The sequence below is a fragment of the Harpia harpyja genome, chromosome 2 (assembly GCF_026419915.1).
Source record: "Harpia harpyja isolate bHarHar1 chromosome 2, bHarHar1 primary haplotype, whole genome shotgun sequence".
NCBI lineage: Eukaryota > Metazoa > Chordata > Aves > Accipitriformes > Accipitridae > Harpia > Harpia harpyja.
In genome coordinates, this window is record NC_068941.1 from 67,542,903 (window position 1) to 67,561,455 (window position 18,553).

General features: G+C 36.1%; 1 protein-coding gene across 7 annotated transcripts in view; it reads right to left on the reverse strand.

Annotated features, from left to right (window-relative positions):
* Positions 1-758: 758 nt before the first annotated feature.
* PCDH7 (protocadherin 7) overlaps positions 759-18,553 on the reverse strand; it is a 301,457-nt gene continuing 283,662 nt past the window's right edge. For 6 of the 7 annotated variants that reach the window (XM_052780292.1, XM_052780290.1, XM_052780289.1 and 3 more), the window contains one exon: positions 759-6,116. In XM_052780292.1, coding sequence (XP_052636252.1) covers positions 5,737-6,116 — 380 coding nt within the window. In that variant the 3' untranslated portion in view covers positions 759-5,736. The remainder of the gene's footprint in view (positions 6,117-18,553) is intronic. The other variant, XM_052780293.1, reaches the window with a different exon arrangement.

Genomic DNA, 18,553 nt, shown 5'->3' on the forward strand with positions numbered 1-18,553 from the left:
TTTCCCCCCTGGTTTCTTGGTAAGTATATTTAAGTCTTTAAATCAGCCATACTTGCTTTAGAAGAAATAGCTGTATGAACCCACTGACTGGAATCCTATCATTTTACTAAGCAATATACTAAGTATTCTTGTCTAACTTCGGTGTTGCTTTCTTCTTTTGCATAAGCTAGATGATTTGCACATTTATGAACTATTAAGCATCTTCTATACACTCCCCTCAGGAGGCTCAATAAAGACATGAAATTATTTCTGCCTAGGTCACATTTATTAATTTCAGTCTCTGCATAAGATTACATTTTGATGCAGCGCAGGAGGGAGAAATGAAGCCAGGGTTAAAGGGGAGCATAAATTGTTAGCTTTCACCAGTTTATATTATCCTCTCTTACCACTCTGTGTGGTTCAGGAAATTTATTTTATCTTCCTGTAATCACCTTCCTGGATGCAGCTGGTAAACAAGAAGAATGCAGATAAAAGACAAAATAAGCAAACATAAGGTCATGCCTTGCATACTACATCTAGTATAAAATAAACATGAAAGCTTGATTGAAGTTACTCATTAAAATACTGCTACTGCTGAAAGAGGTTGAGGGGTAGCTCATTCAAGTGTGATGTGGGAGATCTGGGGTCAGTTGGTGGGTTGAATTCTCTCCATAGGCATGCAGATTCAGACCTCTGCTTATGGAAGGCAGAATCTTCCTTGACACATTCATTAGAGAAGACGAGGCAATGTTAACTGAAAGCACAGTCAGAGAAAGAAATTTGCAATGTAAAGTTTATTTAAAAAAAAAAGAAAAAAAGTTCTGGCCAGCCCATATTCACAAAAATCAAAGCCTAATCTGTAACTAAGGTCAAAAAGATAGAAACAGCACTTTCTGTGGTGTTCAGCGGGAAACTGTACACAATGATTTGCAAAGTCTTTGTAGCAATACTGTATTTTATAGAAAACATCAGGGAGGAGGGTGAGTTTTAACTTTCGATCCCTCTCCCCACAAACATATTTTTCACATATTACATCTGATGCAAATCCCACCTTAATGGCTGTTTTGGAACCTCCTTTTTTAAAACAAACAAAAAAAGCACTGTGTGATCCAGAGAGCTAAGGAATAAACTCTTTCTGCTTCTTAGATGTTCCTTCTTGAGGAGGGTTTGCTCTTGATCTGCAGTTATGCTGAGATGGATAATTTGATTCACAGCTAGAAAGAAATGGAGGGGTTTGTTGTTTTTCTTTTTTTCAAATTTTGCTCTGAAATGTTACATTAATTGTGGTGTTCTTTTCAGCATAGATGCTTCACTGACTTTTTAGGATTTGTTAATCTTTCTAAATTTCTTGGAAAAAATAACAACCTTGCTGATAATTAGAAAATTGCCATTCCATAATGGAAATACCTGAGCTTTTACTTAAGACTTATTATTCCCCTTAATATGAAAGTCTTAAACACACCTTAATAAGAAGCCCTTTTGAACAGTAATCGGAAACAATTGCTATCATTACAAGTACTTTATTTCTACCACAAAAATAGCTGTATGCTGTCCTGAGTGACAATAACCTCTGCTGAATTTTACTCTGTAGACATGTAAAGCTTCAGCTACATCAGCAGCTGAAGATGTGGCCAGTTACAAAGGCAGTTTCATCTTTGCCATGCAAAATATAGGTTAAATATGCAAACTAGCATGTGATTTTAATCCAGTAAAAGTAGAATAGCCTGTCAGAGAAAGTACACTGGCAAATGGGCAACCAGTTGAACATGTTATATTTTAATTTGCAGAGACAAAAATGACAAGCAATTTATTTACATAAAACTGTACAAAAGCAAATTAAATTATGTAAATATTTCATAAATAGAGGTGGACTAGCGTTTAATACATTTTGCCATGTTTAGCATAGTTGCGTGCATAGTGACTCATAATAAACAATGATAAATTGTTCTCTGCTTCACTATCAACATCCAAGTTGCAGAACAATAGTCAATGATTAATATTACAAACAGATCGTACCACACTGAATGCAAGTGCTTTAAAATTTAGGAAAAAGTTGTCTGAAAGCATACCCCAGGTAGCTGGTGAATGTTGTCTTCTTCCTCGTGTTTATGCTCTTCAGTCTGTAATACAACTTAACTAATGGACTTTCATTTCTATTGCTATTTCATCTGCTTCATTCCTTAAGGAAACACTGTATATTTATCACCAATGAAACAAAAAGAAAAATATTTCATTGTTCAAGTTCCTTACAAGTGTTTGGTGATGGCTGGATTTATGGCAAGGTCTTTATCCATATTCTTTGTTTTCCTGCTTGACAACTTCCTAGGGTAGCCTTTCAGCCAATCATTTCAATCCCATTTAAGTTCTTCCCCTGCATAAAAATAACGTTTAACTTTTTTTCCTGAAACTCAGGCAGCAGGCCAGTCAGAAACCATATTGAATAAACGTAGTGGATCTGAGATCCAGAAGGAGCATTAGATTTTAGACCAAAGATATTGAATTTTCTAATACATATAAGTTAATATATAACGCATCAATCTATAAAGGTGCCCTAATGTAAAATACATGCAAAGCTCATTTGAGTTCCCCATGGAAGGAAATAAAAGGATGATTTCTATACTGTACAACTGAAATGTGATGACGGCTAAAAGCAATTAAAGGAAATTAATTGTCAATTTTCCTAGCAATGTGAACTGGTGACATTTTGCTAAATAACTATAATATAGACTGATCATAGTTTTCCAGGCAGCAGAATTAAAAACAAATTAAAACAACCCCAAACCCCACACAAATAGTAATAAAAAAAATCCTCAAGACCTACTAAACCACAGCCTTGTGTTAATAATGCTTAAGACTGGTCCATTAACTGAGTTTGGCAAAAGGCTTGTTTTTAAATATATTATTTATAATTTCTCAGAAAATAAACACAGGTAAATATACAGGTTCAAAAAAGTTGGGAATAGCCCCTTATCCCTCAGTGTCCAAACCCAACTACCACTTTACCATAATAATAGGTATAAAAGGCACAGTTGCATATTTTGCATTCACCCTAATTATTTTTTATAGTTTTATTTGTTTATTTTATACAAAAGCACTCTATTTATGGAGTGGCACCATATTTAACCTATTTCAAATAAAGAGGAAAAATACAAACACAAAATATATTTGTGTGTCATGCCAGGTCAGTAGAGTAATCAGCATATTAATAGTGGCTAGTTCCACTAGAATTACTGTGAATACTTACAGTAGATAGAATTTAAAAAAAATTCTTTCACACCCATTTTAGATCTAAGGAGATGCACACAAGTAAAGTATTTAATGACTGTCATGTGGTGCAAAAATTGGTGAGTGACTGCTGATCCATTTAATCTGAAGGTCTTCTATGACCTGTATTATTAGCCTTGTAGAAAAAGGGTCTAAGAATATATGGAACCAAGCTACCTAATTTATTTTTTTCTGTGTAATATTAAATAAAATCTTATTAAAGGAAATTCTGTTGAACATTTGTGTTATGCAATTGTGTATCCTGTTGAAACGTGCAAGAAAAATGTGTATACATTACATAAGCATTTTTAGAAGCATTTTTAAACAGGTACTTACAGATTATACAAAGCAGTAACTGCTGTATGCAGTCTCATAACAAAGTAGCAGTTTGCATCTCTCCATATTATTTAAATAATTAAACATAAAAATGTTCAATCATTATTAATCTTTGATTTGAATATTTTCTTTCTAAAATGTGCCCATTCATCACAACTGCTATACACAAACTAATGTTACTTGAAGACAGTAAACTCGAGAGAGGAGAACAAAATGGCCAATAATGGCACATCCCACTATATGGAAAAGTGAATTCAAAAAAGAAATGTGATGAGTTGTATTGATTTACCAACCTCTACTTTAGGCTGTTTAAGGTTATTTCTATGCAATTCTTCAAAGCAAGAAACTACCCAAAGCTACATTGTGACTACAGTATACTAGAAAGCCATCTAGCCATGCCTTAACGCCAGGTTAAATAGCCAGGGATTTGAATGCTTTCCCCCTCCTTGAGCTGTCCTTGCTGTGTAGTTCGATTGTCGCTTTTGTCTGAATGTCTGAGCTCAGTCTGTCGTTATTACTACAACATCAGCTACAAAGCAACTGGTTGAAGTTCTGCACGTTTTGTTGCTTTTATTGCACAAAAACCTGTTTCATTTCCTCTTCCTTTCAAGAAGCACTCACCGTGAGAATCGTTACAGCCCAGAGCTCTTGCATATCATGGTAGCTTGGACTCCTTTTGACTCATCTTGACCTCCTAAGTGAGTATCATACCACTGTTTATCAGACCATTTTCTACCTAGCCTAAATGTTCTGAGTCTTGACATCATTTAGTATTGCACTTCTCTTGGTTTTAATGCACTTGTGTTTCAAGAAAACCTTCATTATATCTTTGACATAATTGAAGCAATTGGTAATCTGCAACACTGATGACAAAAGACTTAGCAGTCATTCCTTGCACTCTGAAACGAAGGGTTTGTATTTGACTTGCAATATTCTCTTGTCACTGCATCATCCCATTGTCCACTTTCCATCCCACCAAGCATTCTCATTAATGTAGCCTTTTATTACTACTACTAGTTTTTAATTTTGATTTTAAAAATTCCCTGGAACTGGCATATGCAGCATGGCATATGCAGCATATCATATGCAGCATCTGCTGCAACATACCATGTCATTACAAAAAACCCACATCAGTTCCTTTGGGCGTTTAAGTGAACCTCGCTGGGGAAAAAAAAATTATGTCATCTGGGCTTGTGAACTGTGCTGCTGTGCAAAATGTAACTGAAGGTGTGTTATGAGTACATGTGTGTATTTGTGAAAATATTAGTTTTCTACGCCAAGCCCCAATACTTAGCAGTTCCCCTGATCCATTGTGTGATCTTTGGCCTCTTTGTTATTACGATCTTCCCATCTGGATGTTAGTCTTGCCCAAAATAATGATTTCAACAGTTTATCATTACTATCCTACGATATATGTGTTACTAATTGTGTTTACGTTGAAGTAATCATTACAGAGAATGAGAGAGAAGGAGAGAAAGAGACACAGCAAGAACATGTTTGTTCTATGGATAAAACAGAACCAGAGTTCATGAATCTTAGGAAAGTATGCCACGTTTTTGACTGCAGTCTCAGGCTGAACGTATTTCTGTTGCTTCCAGCCTCAGATGAGAGGTGAGAATATTAAAGCTGTGGTCTTCACAAAGTGCCTATTAATGATTATTCCTTTATATTTATCTCTATATCTGTATGGTTTCTGAAGGATTGTCCCTGGTGGGGATCAGCAATATTCAGATGATATGTTTTGAATACATTTTCCCTGACCTGTTATCCTCAACAAGCCAGATGACAATCAAACAAAATGAGTGGCTTAACTCATGCTTCTGCAGAGGGGAAACAACAGTGTGTTGTGTCCTTCTTAATCAAGCTCGTTACTATGGGAGGAATTTGCAACCATAGATTTAGGAAAATAAAAATCAGTGAGGGGGAATTAGACATGCAAGTAACAACGTTTTCTACATTGTACAGTATAGTCAGGCAGACAGTATAATTAAATGCCTGCTATGGAGGCAGAAGTGGCAGGCAGATCTTTTGTCTCTTTGGTGGCCCCCTCTTTTTTGTTTATTTTGTATTATTTTTTGTTAAAATTCTTTTGATTTTAAGACTTTTGCCCCTTTTTCTTTCTTAGAATATGAAAGAACTTTGTTGCTGCTTTTTAGCCTACAGGTAAACTTCTCTTCTAGTTAGAGTATTGACAGGAGATGGCTTGTATTCCCCTGTCTGCGTAAGGGGGATATCCTCTGGATTGCCTTCTTCATTTTTGCTGAAACTAGCCGTGCTGAAGGTCTCATAGGATGAGGTCAACTTTTTGTTAAGGAGGTTTCTGTTGCGATCACCCATGAGGGAGGCTTCTCCATTGGCCAGCTTTTCCTGACTGCCCCGTTCATCGACAGGCATGAAAGTGGAGAGTTTTGGCTGGCTCTTCTGCTTTCTTTCAGGAGAAGTGCGAACTGGCATCCAGCAGGAGTCCGAGTGGCCATATTCATCACACTCGCGGGTACACTTCCCTGTGAGGGCTACATCTGGTAGAGGCCTTGAATCTGAAAGTAAAATAGAGTTGTCTTTACAAATGAATAATATTGTAATAACTTACAGTGAAACTGAGAATCTTAAATTCACAAAAGGTATTTTTAAAAGTCTTGGCAAGAATGTTGCAGTAAGTTCCGCAGTAATAGCTTTTTTACATTGCATGTGCCCATAGGCAACAAGCGTGTCTGTACAGTTGTCCTCAACCTCAAGAATTGAAAAATAAGACTATTAAGCCACTTCCTGTGCTTGTAAATCAATCCAAAAGCATTTGGCTCTAGGTACTGAATGAATTTTGATGTCTTAGAGAGTCAACCAAGCACTTAATTCCGTATTGCCAATTTTCTTGAAATTATTAAAAATACCTTTCTTTCAATTTTTTTTAAAGAATGCTGTGAATTTATGTGAAAGGAACCTGAGGCCCTGCGCCCTGCAAACACTTATGAACATGCTTGACGCCCTGCAAGTGAGCAGCTCTGTTACTGAAAATGGGACTCAATTTGCACATAAAGTAAACCTCTGCTTGTATTTCTCAGGATTGGGCATTCGTTGTTAGTACACAATATGTTACATGAATTGTACGATCAATGATTAGTTGGAGCATACAACCACCCTGCTATTGGTTATAAACTTAAATCTAACATGAAAGGATAAAGCTGTTCTCTGTGTGTTGTGTGTGTGTGGAGGGACAGGGAGAATCTGAGTGCTGCCTGAATAGATGCACTAATGTTTTATGTGTGACTTGTTGCGTTAGAAGATGCTCTCTTCCAGATGACTGTGTCTAAGCTTTCTAGCTACTGTACTTGTAAGAGCTTTCACTGAAAACTAGCAAAGTTCAGGGGACTACAGGATTGTCTCCTACCTGATAAAAACACAGGTAGTTTTTAATATTCCTATTTTGATACTTGCATTACAACTGAATTAAAAAACTACCTCAACTGTTTTAAGCACTGGATAAGATTCTGAAACCTGGCTTTTGTTCAGTTATACTGTACTTTATGGTCTACAAAAAATAACTGGAGCTGCCTACAAAGTAGCAACATGATAGTCAAACAATTAAAGTTGACGAAGAACAAAAATCAATACGTAAAGTTTTTTTTGTTTATTTAATATGACTTTTATATGATATCACTTATTTGATGAAACCTTTAGGTTTCTTTTATAAAAAATCGATTATTGTAAAAAGGAGCAAAAAGCTTCAATGTAGAAACACAGTCAGGTACTTCATATGGGCTGTGGCAACTTTCTACCTTCCCACTGCAACACCCGAATTCATGTGAACAGTAATTTTACCAGTAATAACCTATGCATTACAAAATATCTTTCAAAGGCCTATTCAGCCTTCATTTTGTTACTTCTATTTTGCATATTTTTTCTCTGATTTTGGCTGCCAGATGACCTTCTCAAACAATGACAATTCCAACTGTGAAATTTTTATGAATTCATAAAAAAGACCACTGCTGAGGTTAAAAAACAAAACAAACAAACAAAAAAAAACCCAACAAAAAACTAAAAATCCTTTTCCTCTTCCAGAATAAACTGTTTTAATTTAAAATATTTACAACAGGTGCTTGCAGAGCAAGCACATTTTATTTCAGCATCTGCGGATTTAATCCTGATAGAATTGCGAAAGCTCTTGAAAGTCAGATTTATATTCATCCTGTCCTGATTTTTTCATGCATTTAAACATTCATTTAATTAGTAATTTGCTGCAGTATTTTAAAGAATATGCATATTATTTATTATTAACAATTGTCAATATTTGTATAGAATCTGCTGTATATATTGTGAGTACTGTATAATATTTAATGTGTCAATACATCAGTGATTTTAATGAGGAAAACAGCACTGATGTTTAGCTAACAGAGTAACTCCGTAGCTGAGGTGTGTAAGGCTGGGAAGAGAGAACTGAGTGATTTCTTTCCCCCCCCCCCCCCCCCCCCCCAGTTGTACTTTTTAAGGCTTTTACACTTAGACTCAGCCACAATTTCCATATTTTTTTAATTAATAATGCAAAGACTATGGACAGTTATCAGTCTATCAATTTTCAGATGACTGTGTTCTGGAGATGTAGACAGAAGATGGGGACTGCAACAGGAAAATTCTGTGTTTATCAGCTAAATCTAGTATTATTCTGGCACTCCCTAAAGGTAAGAAGCATAATTAACTGCTGAGCTGCACCTGATGTGCTTTGATTTTTAAACAGAAAAATCCTCTTCATATTTTTACAACAGGGCAAATCCCCTTCCCACCTAAAGCTCAATAAACTCTTCAAACAGCACCTTATTTCCAAACAATGACCATTCGTATTATGCTTGCTACTAGTATTTCAATTATTACTCTGTCAGAATATTAGCAAATGCTTATCAAGGCAATATGTCCGACCTTTATTTAAAACATAGGAGTATGTGTTTATTGAAAAGGATTTTGTTGTTGTTGTTGTTTGGGTCTTTTTTTTCCAGATTGAAACAGTTAATGTTTTATTATATCTGATGGTTTCTTTTTAGCACAAACAAATCATGAGACAGCATTACTTGGGTTGATAAAAATCCTTCCCTCACTAGTGGTCCTTGAATCACGCACTTGAAAATTTACCATTTTGCATTGTAGTGCATCCCCTATTCAATTCTGGACAAATATTAGAATTTCTCATTGTAAAGCATGAGGACTTGCTGTACAATTCAGCCTTATACTGCTGTTTTATGGAGCAACAAAAGTTGCTGGGGGAGGGGAACCTCAATCCATCCCACTCCTACCAGTTGGATGCCAGTGCCAGCAATAGATGCTGGAGAGGGATCACAGGTCAGCGGGAGAGCATTTGAAGAGCAGCACAAAGGAACTCCAGCCACTCCAGCCAGTAAGTCAGCTTCATCGGGGCCCCAACTTAAATACCTCTATGCAAACGCACGTAGCACGGGGAATAAACAAGACGAGTTTGAGACATGCACACAGCTGACTTACCCTGTTGGGTTATATGATAAACTTCATCTTCGCACCCACAAAAGCTCAGAGAGACACTGGCAGAATAACAGTAGCCCAAATAATACCCTGACAGGCTACTCCTAGGCTCATCATAGAGGCTGTCAGCCCGTCAAAGGTCCATCTGCCGAGGCCCAGAGGAGCACAGGGGTGTATAGTGGCAGATAGGAAGCCAAATCAAGGACTGGGGAGGAACAACCACCTTCTCTGGGCCCTTCCCAGGGCTATTCTAACAGAGCCATAAGCCCCATTGTCCAGGTGTGAAACCCATCACCATGAGTCACTGGTAGTTGCTCTCCAGATCACCTTTCTGTCTAACAGGGGGATTGCTGCCTAGGTATGTAGGACATATTATAGGATATGGGCAAAAAGCAGTTTGGGATAGCATAGGACTTATTATGCAGTGTTTAGGGGAGGAACCAAAGGGAGGACAAGGGAGGGGTTTAGGTGATTTGTGGAGGAAGAAGAGTGGGAAAATAGAGAGATACGGGGATAAAAGGGCCAGCCACATGTAAATAATTTGCTGGCTAATAAGTTTGTCTGGTTGTGCCCCATGCCTGATCAGCACTGTCTGTCCTATCTTTTTATTAAATTCCTTTCTAACGCTTTCCTGAGTATGGGCTTTCTGTCATGTGTGCGTGTGCATATGCATATATATATATATAGGCGTGTCCACTCTCACTAATAGACTTCCATCCTGTCCAGCCAGAAAAGGGAACAGAATGGGGCCACTGGTGCTGTCTGTGTTCTTTTGAGTGCTCTGAGTGTCTGTGATCTTTGCAGCCAACTGTGTATATATTTGGTGTATGTGTGTGCTCTGTGTGTGTGCCTACTGGGAATACATCTTCATCTCTGCTGTTGGTTGGACTTGGGGACATGGAGCAGCAGCAGCAGCCTCATCTCCCTCAGGCTGTCAGATCCAGTGCGATATACTTTCCTCTAAAACACCCTTCAATTAATATTTGGCACGTACAGTTAATGTAGCCTTCTACTCCATTGCTTTCTTGCATCTGTTCTGAGTTTGATATCAGTACAGCATTTAAGCACACATTTAATCTAACCTGTTTTGAAACCCTTTGCATTTTAACTGCTTTTCTGTTTAAAAGATGGACATAACTTCAGCATTTGGTGGGGGGAAGACATGCAGGGAAGGAGGGAATATTTTGTGTGTGTGTGTGTGTGTGTGTGTGTGTTATATCAGAAGATGGGTAAAACACCTAGTGCTGTCAGGACTAAACTATTACTGGTACCTAAACTAGTCAGTTAAGGAAAACTTGGGTACTTTCTATACACTGCAGTAGATAACAGACTTAACCTTCATTTTCAATAAACTGCCACACCACTTTAGCTACAAAGTAATTAACTATATTTTTGCTAATTCCCTGAACAGATTGACCCTCTTTTGCAGAGTAGTGACTTTATGCTCCTCTTTTTACATTATCTAGCCCATGGAGTTATGAACAACATCTGAATTTGAAGGGAAGAAAAAAAAAAATGTTACTCTCGTCCTCTAGCATAATTTACATCCAGACATATCTATCTCTAAGTGACATGCTTTAAGTACTTCTCAGTTTAAAAGTTAAACACGTTAGTAGTGACCACTCTGCTAGCTGACACACTTAATGGAATATGACACAGCAAAGAATTTGTCAGCACAATTGGCAAATCATCAAGGAAGAGTACAACAGATTTCTACCACAGTTACGTATCTGGAAACTGACTCAGGTGGTTAAAATACCAGTTATTAACAAACAAATTTTATCACAATGCTAATTAGTGAGGAAGTGAACCTGGAGGGATGATATTTCTTGTCATACAGAAATTTGTAGATTTGGGGTTAGGTTTTAACTGTTTATACACAGGCTACTCAAATTTAAGCTTTTATTTGCATAAAATTATCTTCGTAGTTACAATGGAAGGTGTCATCTAAGTTATTTTCAACCATATCCTCTTAAAGTGCCTCTACATCAGAACTAGGTATTGCTTGACTATTTACAAAGCCATTGTAAACCCACTCCCTAAAATGCAGATATTCAGACAAGATTTTAGGTATACATGTAAATGGAGACTTCAGATGTGAATATTTATAAAGCAGATTTCACTTGCAACTGCTCAGACTTCATCTTAACAAAAAAATGGAAGAACACTAATTTACAGGGTCTCGCAATCTACTTTCTCAGTGCATTTGATACAAGCTTTCACCACTGATTTCCAAAGTTAGCTGATAATTTCCAAAAAAAGTTTAACTTTTATCATGTTTAATCCAACAAATCTTTAACCATTTATGGCTAATTTCTGAGACTGTGATAACTTATGTTTTCCATAAAACTTTCTAGAAAAGCATGCAAATGAATGGAGTTATTTATATGTATGCTTGTGTTTCTGCTGATTGTAGCTGACTGTTGCTTTAGGGCTAGAAGGATTGCTTGTTATCAAAAAATGAAGGCATCTACCATGGCAGTGGGGAGAGGGGAAATATGATGTTCTATATCTAATTTAAAGCCAAAAAAATTAATAACCAAAATATTCCACCCAAGAAATTTTTCAATATTTTCTCTTCTCCCATTCCCTACCAAAGGTCAAAATATTTCATCAAGTACAGGGAAAGTATTATGAACACAGTAGTCAACAAGTACCTGTTACAAGTTATGTGCTTTTTTGTGTACACACACTGCAGAAATATAATCAAGGATGCACCCTCACTCTGGCTCCGCTCCACACATCTTTTAACAACCGTTCTTGTACAATGTATTTTATACAAACGTAGTATTTGGAGAAATATGCAAGGATCTTTTCATTTTCTCATCTTTTGTAAATGACACACAAAGCCTGTGGTAACAGACTTCAGCTGTACTTAAGTAGTCAAAAGCTCTGTTCCACTTGTCCCTGGAGATGAAAAACCCTCCAAAGCAATACTGACACCCTATCTAGATACAGGAACTTGAAAATTCCCAGAAAGAACTCTGCCCAGAAAACATTCCTAGCTGTAGACCTGCTCTTGGAGGAGTAAATGACCACAGCAGCCATACAGTATTACAGCAGTGCAACAGTACTTCTGTAAACCATGCAGCTTGGTCCACAGCATCTAAGGAGTCATTGGCAGATGAGTTCTAAATAGTATCTATGACAAATTGATGACTACATGCAGATTTTGCTGCCTTTCCCCATTGATGGGCCCATAACATCCCTGCATGGTTCCAGTTATTGAGGACCTGTAAAGAATGCCTGTGCAGTAGCTCCAGACTACTGTGAGAAAAGAAAAAGGAATAGGAATTGTCATACAATGATAGAGACTGTGGTTTGGATGAGCCACTTTTCATCCCACCTTTTCCTACACTCTGTACACAAATATACTACATTCAGAGGACCACTCAAAATTCAAGTGAAAAAACAGCAAGACTATGTAATTAAACAAGAGTCCATTTACATAGCTTTTATATTAAATGGTTGTCTGCTTTATGAGCTGTGTGACTGGAGACACAATAGAGCTCTTATAACAAGTATTGACTACATGATCAGAGAACAATAATGCAGAAACAGCTGAGAGGGTACATATTGTAGAAAATCACTGTTTAAGCCGGGGGGGGGGGGGAAGCTAAACTTTACTGATACATAGCTACAGCAGTACTGTCTTTGAAATTCCTACCTCCTAATTGCAGTAATTCAGGAACTGCACCCCAGTTAGTGCTGTGGCATATTCTGACACGCCAAGACTATTAAAATACTAAAACATGTTTGAAGGCATCAGCAATTTCTTTCTCTGCACCTTAGGCTAAATACAGTTAAACAGCAATTGAACATATCTCAAGAAGCATTTAGTGCCCCAAGGCTTGGACTGCTGTCATTCTGAATGTGGCATTATCGTGTACTGCAGAGATAGTGCATGCCATCTCTAAAACAGTCCTACTGAATAAAGTCAAATACAAATCCCCTGTTTGAGATATGCCAAGTGAACTGAAGTAATGAATATATTAATTGCTTTTGGACTAGAATCTTTTCATGTATATCATGCCCAATTCCAAAATTCTTTTCAGTGCTTAAGAAAATACTTCAGAGTACAGAAAGGCTTACATGTATATTGATTGAATGATTAATTCTGTGAGAGGAGGTATGACAGAAGGATATAAAATAATGAATTCTGAACCTTTTTATTATTTTGTTATGCAAGGAAAAAGGAACATAGAATGCAAGTAAGAATTTTCAATACTTCACTTGAAAAATGGTAAAATAAAAGTTTCCCTTAAACAATTCCTAAGAACAGCAAGACTCACTCCTGTAGTATGTCAAAAGTCCAAGTACTTGGCTGGTTTCAAGAGAGACCAGAGTGGAATTTTCAAAGCAAACATGAGATGCTATATAGTCTTCTACCACTAAAACTAGTAAAAATAAAACAAACAAATAAAGCAATACTATAAGAAAATAGAAACAGGTAACTGATTCTTTAACATTTGAAGAAAGCTCCTGCTAGATGAATGAAAACGAGTTAGCCAGAAGAAAAGGCAGCTGATGGAGAAAACAGCTCTTTTTCTGTAGCTAAAAGGCTATAGTAAAGCAAGAGTGGGACCAATTTGTTTTGCATTCCCATAGTGGAAAGCACCAAAAGTAATGGCTTGATTGCAACAATGACAAATCAGATTAGAAATTAGAAAAAAACTTTGAGGATAAAAGTAGTGATGGAAGGTTATAGAGTCTCCACCACTGGGAGGGTTTTACAAATGTCTAGAAAAACCTCTTCTGAGGGTAGCATACACGTGGTTAATTCTACTTTGGGAAAGCAAGGATGCACTAAATGACCTCTAAAGGTTCCCTTCAGCTCTGCAATTCTGTTAATATTATTACTAACATTTCTGTACTTTGGCCTTGATCCAATCCTTAACTGTTTCTGGGTTCAGATTCTTGACTGATTCAGTAATAAATCAACCTCAGAAGTTGGACTTAGGTTCAGCTAAAAGTCTATTTTAGAATGACATCCTCCTTAAAATTTTATGTTAATAGAATTACAAAAAAAAAAACCCAAAATGGTTGGACCATTTAAGACAGGTGTTTATCAAAGGAATACAGAAACAAAAAGCCAGTAATGTTTTAAAAAAACCAAACCAAAACAAAAAACACTCTCAAGTTCCAACATGATAACTTAACATTTATAAAATCTTCTTACCTGAGTCCCAACACATCCATTCCATTTTACAATTTCATCAAAAAGTTAAAGATTGAATACTGCCTCTACCTGTAGTGGTGCAAAACAAATATCATGCCTCTGAAGTCCACTAAACCTGAAACTGGTGTAAGAGAGACTCTGTAAAGTAGTAAATTTCAACAGTGTTTACACAAATTTTAGTTTTGTTTACCCTTGCATAATACCTGCCTCTGTTTTAGGGAGGAACAGAGTCAAATAAGATAAAGAATATATAAGAATATATATAAGATTTTGATGTATTTAGTTTATTTAACTAAACAGACTATACCAGACTATATAGCTATTTAACATTATTCAGACATGTAACCAAAAAAATACTACCCAAGCAATAAAATTCCTGGCTTAGATTACACAGTTATTTCTATATCACAATTGCCTCCAGCAGGTTAAGGTGCAATATTCTTTAACTGTTCCTCTAATTACAGAATAATTCCATAAAAAAGTTTCCTACCTAAATTAATGATTGTACCAGCTCTGTGGTATTGCATCTGTGATCTTCAAAGAATCAATATTTCACAATTGACTTAAAGACTATTTATATGTAAAACAGACCTATGGCTTTTTTTTTTACACTAAATCTAGTTGTACTCTTCCAGGCCCAAATCATATCAAGCAGTTGGTTGTCAGTGGAGCACCATATAGGTTGCATACAATATTATGTGTAAGTGAAATCAAAGTCAACAGACTTAATTCTAGACAAATACTAATTTAAAACACTGAAATTATAATATAAAAGGAAGCACATTAGAAACATATAGTTTTCTCTTGTTTAAATTGCATTTATCTTGTAGTTCAGACTTTATTATTTCATTTTCGTTCACAAGAGCAATTGCATATATATAATGAGGACTAAGAAGTACCAGCTTATGTGATACCAGTGCTGAGTACTGTACTAAATACATCATGCTGAACTTAAATTCCCTAGATTTTAATTTTCTAGATTCAAATGTAATTGCTACAAGATTCCTTGTAATCCTGTTAAATCCTTTGATAGCCTGATTTACTTCTATCACCAAAATGGCAACATATCCTTCAGAAAAGTAGGTCTTACTATGGCTTCCTGAAGTAGCATAGACATTAAGATGTAGGAAACATTTAAGCTGTCTAATTGTTCTGCCAATCTGATCTTAAAGTATTAATCTGTCACTGTGTCAAATTACATACCTTTATTTTCTTCAGTAAAATGTGTCAGTGCTTAACAAACTCTGAGCTGAAACAATTCGTGGAGCAATTAGAATGTCAGCTCTCCTAAAGATGACTTAAGAAAAGTCTGAATCAGGGCTCAAAAGTCAACATAATTTCCTTGATACTCATGCTAAAGTGACGGGACTGCAGGAGCTCTAAGGGAACAGAGTAGCTAGCAGCCATTATTAGCTCATCTCAGCTGTATACTGTGCCTCCCCCTCATATTATTTCTTGGTGATAAGGATTTAATAATGTATTTTCTTCATCAGGAATGGACACCAGGTAGGAAAACTAGTGCTCTTGCCACTGAAGAGAAAAACAAGGTTACATGACTTCCCCTCATCTGCCTCCAATTTTTGCCTATCTATCTCATTCAAAAGGCAACTTCTTTCTGGAGATACTCGAAGTAATGTTTTCTAGGGGATATTAATGAATGCATTGCTTCCATTTAGAAACTAAAAGCACAATCCCAAAAGATGTTCAATGTCATTAGATCTCATGGATATCTCACAAGTATCTCAGAGGATATCCAGAATCGATAATGAAAGTTGAATATATAGAAAAAATCAGTGACTTGACAGAGTTGCAAGCTGTTTTGTAAGCTTGATATTTATTGAAGTGATATAAAAATACACTACATATGACTAAAGTTTAGGTTCAAAGTGTGACTGATTAAAAAGACACCCCCACACACACACGGCTGCTTAATTGTGAATCTTAAGTAATGGGGGGGGGACACACAACAACAGCAAAACTGAACCACTTGTGACTCTAGACAAGAGTTCAAACTAAAATAAAGTTCTGGCTGAATGCTTCTGTGTTTAAGAACTGGCTTTAAGGGAGAATACTGATTTCTTTCTTTCATATCTTTCAGTGAGTTGTTACTTTTTTCTTACAGAATTCTTCTGCCACATGGGATAGTAACTTGAACTGATTATCTTGATAGAACCACTGCATTCCTGAAAATGAAATGCTTCATACATTTCTACTTCATGCAGCAACACATTGCTGGATTTTGGTTCTTATTTCATTCCTGCATATACAGAACAAAGTATTATATAATAACATATATTAAATAGTAGCACTGCTTTCATAAAAAGGGAATTACTCGTGTACCCAAGAGGTTTTCTATGTGACTCCTGCAATGTTTATTTTGTTACAAGTCATAGACCCTCAAAGGTTAAACTTGAACAGTAACTGTAAAATGTGCTGAAGCTCTATTAATTTATATTATGTTATTTTCAAATGAGGGGAACAAGAAAGTTCTCCATGCTTTGCCTGCAAATTATCATCTAAATAATTTAGAGCTCAGCATGAAACAGAAACAAATAACTTGTGACTACTTGTCTTTTTTGTAGCTGTCAAGAAGAAGTTGTGTTGTAAGAAGAAATATAGCAATCACGTGAAGGATCCATTTAACCTTTTATATCACATAAAGGGAACTTTATCCTACACAATGGAAAAAATACTCACTTATCTGTTCATGTCATACGTTTCTCTCACAAATACACATATAAATTTGTAATTTTACTTACTTAATCATACTAGCAAGATCTGGGATGCAGAACCAAATTTAATTCAATTCAGTGAATTGAAATGTACAAAGAATGCATTTTCATTCCTTTAGCAGAAGATCTACATGATGCAAGACCTAAATGAATGTTAACAGTAGAAATAAAAAACATTTTAAGATTATTATATTAATGCACATTTTTCCTGTTTGTATAAGTATACTCCAGAAGAAATGATGGTAAATTTTATAACATATAGTGCTTATCTTCATTAATTCTGAAGCATAACAGAAGTATAAAATCATACAACTCAGGAGTAAATGGTAATACTTCCACTTGTCACAGGGAAAGGAAATTATTTACTGATTAACAAGTTACAGACTCTTGTCTTTTATTCCATGTCTGTGCCATGAGCCATAGTGACACTCCGGTCTTTAGATCAATTATTTAGGAACCCTCAACTTTTCCTAAGAAGAGGTAAAATCTACCCCGGAATTAATCCACCTGAGTAAGTTTGTAATTTTGTTATAAGTACTGATGCTTTCTCATTGAGATGGTGCAGGGGAGGGTGACTGTTGTTTGGGGGTTTTTGTTGTTACTGTTCTTTTTATAGTAAGTATGTGGAAAAGTCTTCAAACCTCAAAAAATGGAGAGGCAAATACAGAAAGATAATGAATCTCTCAGTGTGATTTATGTCCTGCTCAAAGGGATTTTTTTCATTAATTTTTTAATTGATTTTTCAGCTGTGTGTACAGATTACAGCTAGTGAATTAATTACAAACATCAGCTTAGAATGGTTACACACTTATGACAGATTCATCTGGGTTACAGTCCATTAGTAATTAAGTACTAAGCACAACACTAATTCCCCTTGTGCATGTACAGTAGATGGACTGTAATCATACACATGAATCATAGGGATGTTATACTAAAAGAGGTTACAGTATCACTGTTTATCTCAATATAGAATGGAAAAGTATAATGATAATTTTTTTTATACTAATGGAAAGTATAGAAGAAGTTTGAATGAAACAAAACAGAGAAGACAGAAAGATCAAGTTTTACTTGCAAAGTCTAAGCCTGTCAGAAATAGCAGTCTCGATCCTTCTTGTGGGAGGGGGAATCTAATGGAGCCTGTAGTGTGTATCATAGTTTTTTGACCCTTGCCCTTGACCCTAAGTATCCTATAGTGTTTCATTCACTCAACAGTTATAAGAGGTAAAGAAGTAGAATTCTTACCTTATAAATAGAACTGTGTCTTGATGAAGGTTAAAGGCAAGATTGGACTTGAACAGGGATGGCTAAGCATATTAGTCAGGAGCTATCTCTCATCCCTTAGATGAAGATACTGGGTTTTTCGTTGCTTCACCAGCTACTAGGTAACATTTACTTCAGATTTCCTAAGCCACTTACTTGAATGGACAGTTGAGCATACCCCTCTCCTGATTTCTTTAGATATTCCTCAAAAATATGTGAAGTATTTCCTAGCCCCAAAGTAAAAATGGAATCATTTTTGTCAGAAGTGACTCTAGTGGAAGTACTCTTTAATGAATCCATTCTCTTGGTTTAAGAATGTTTA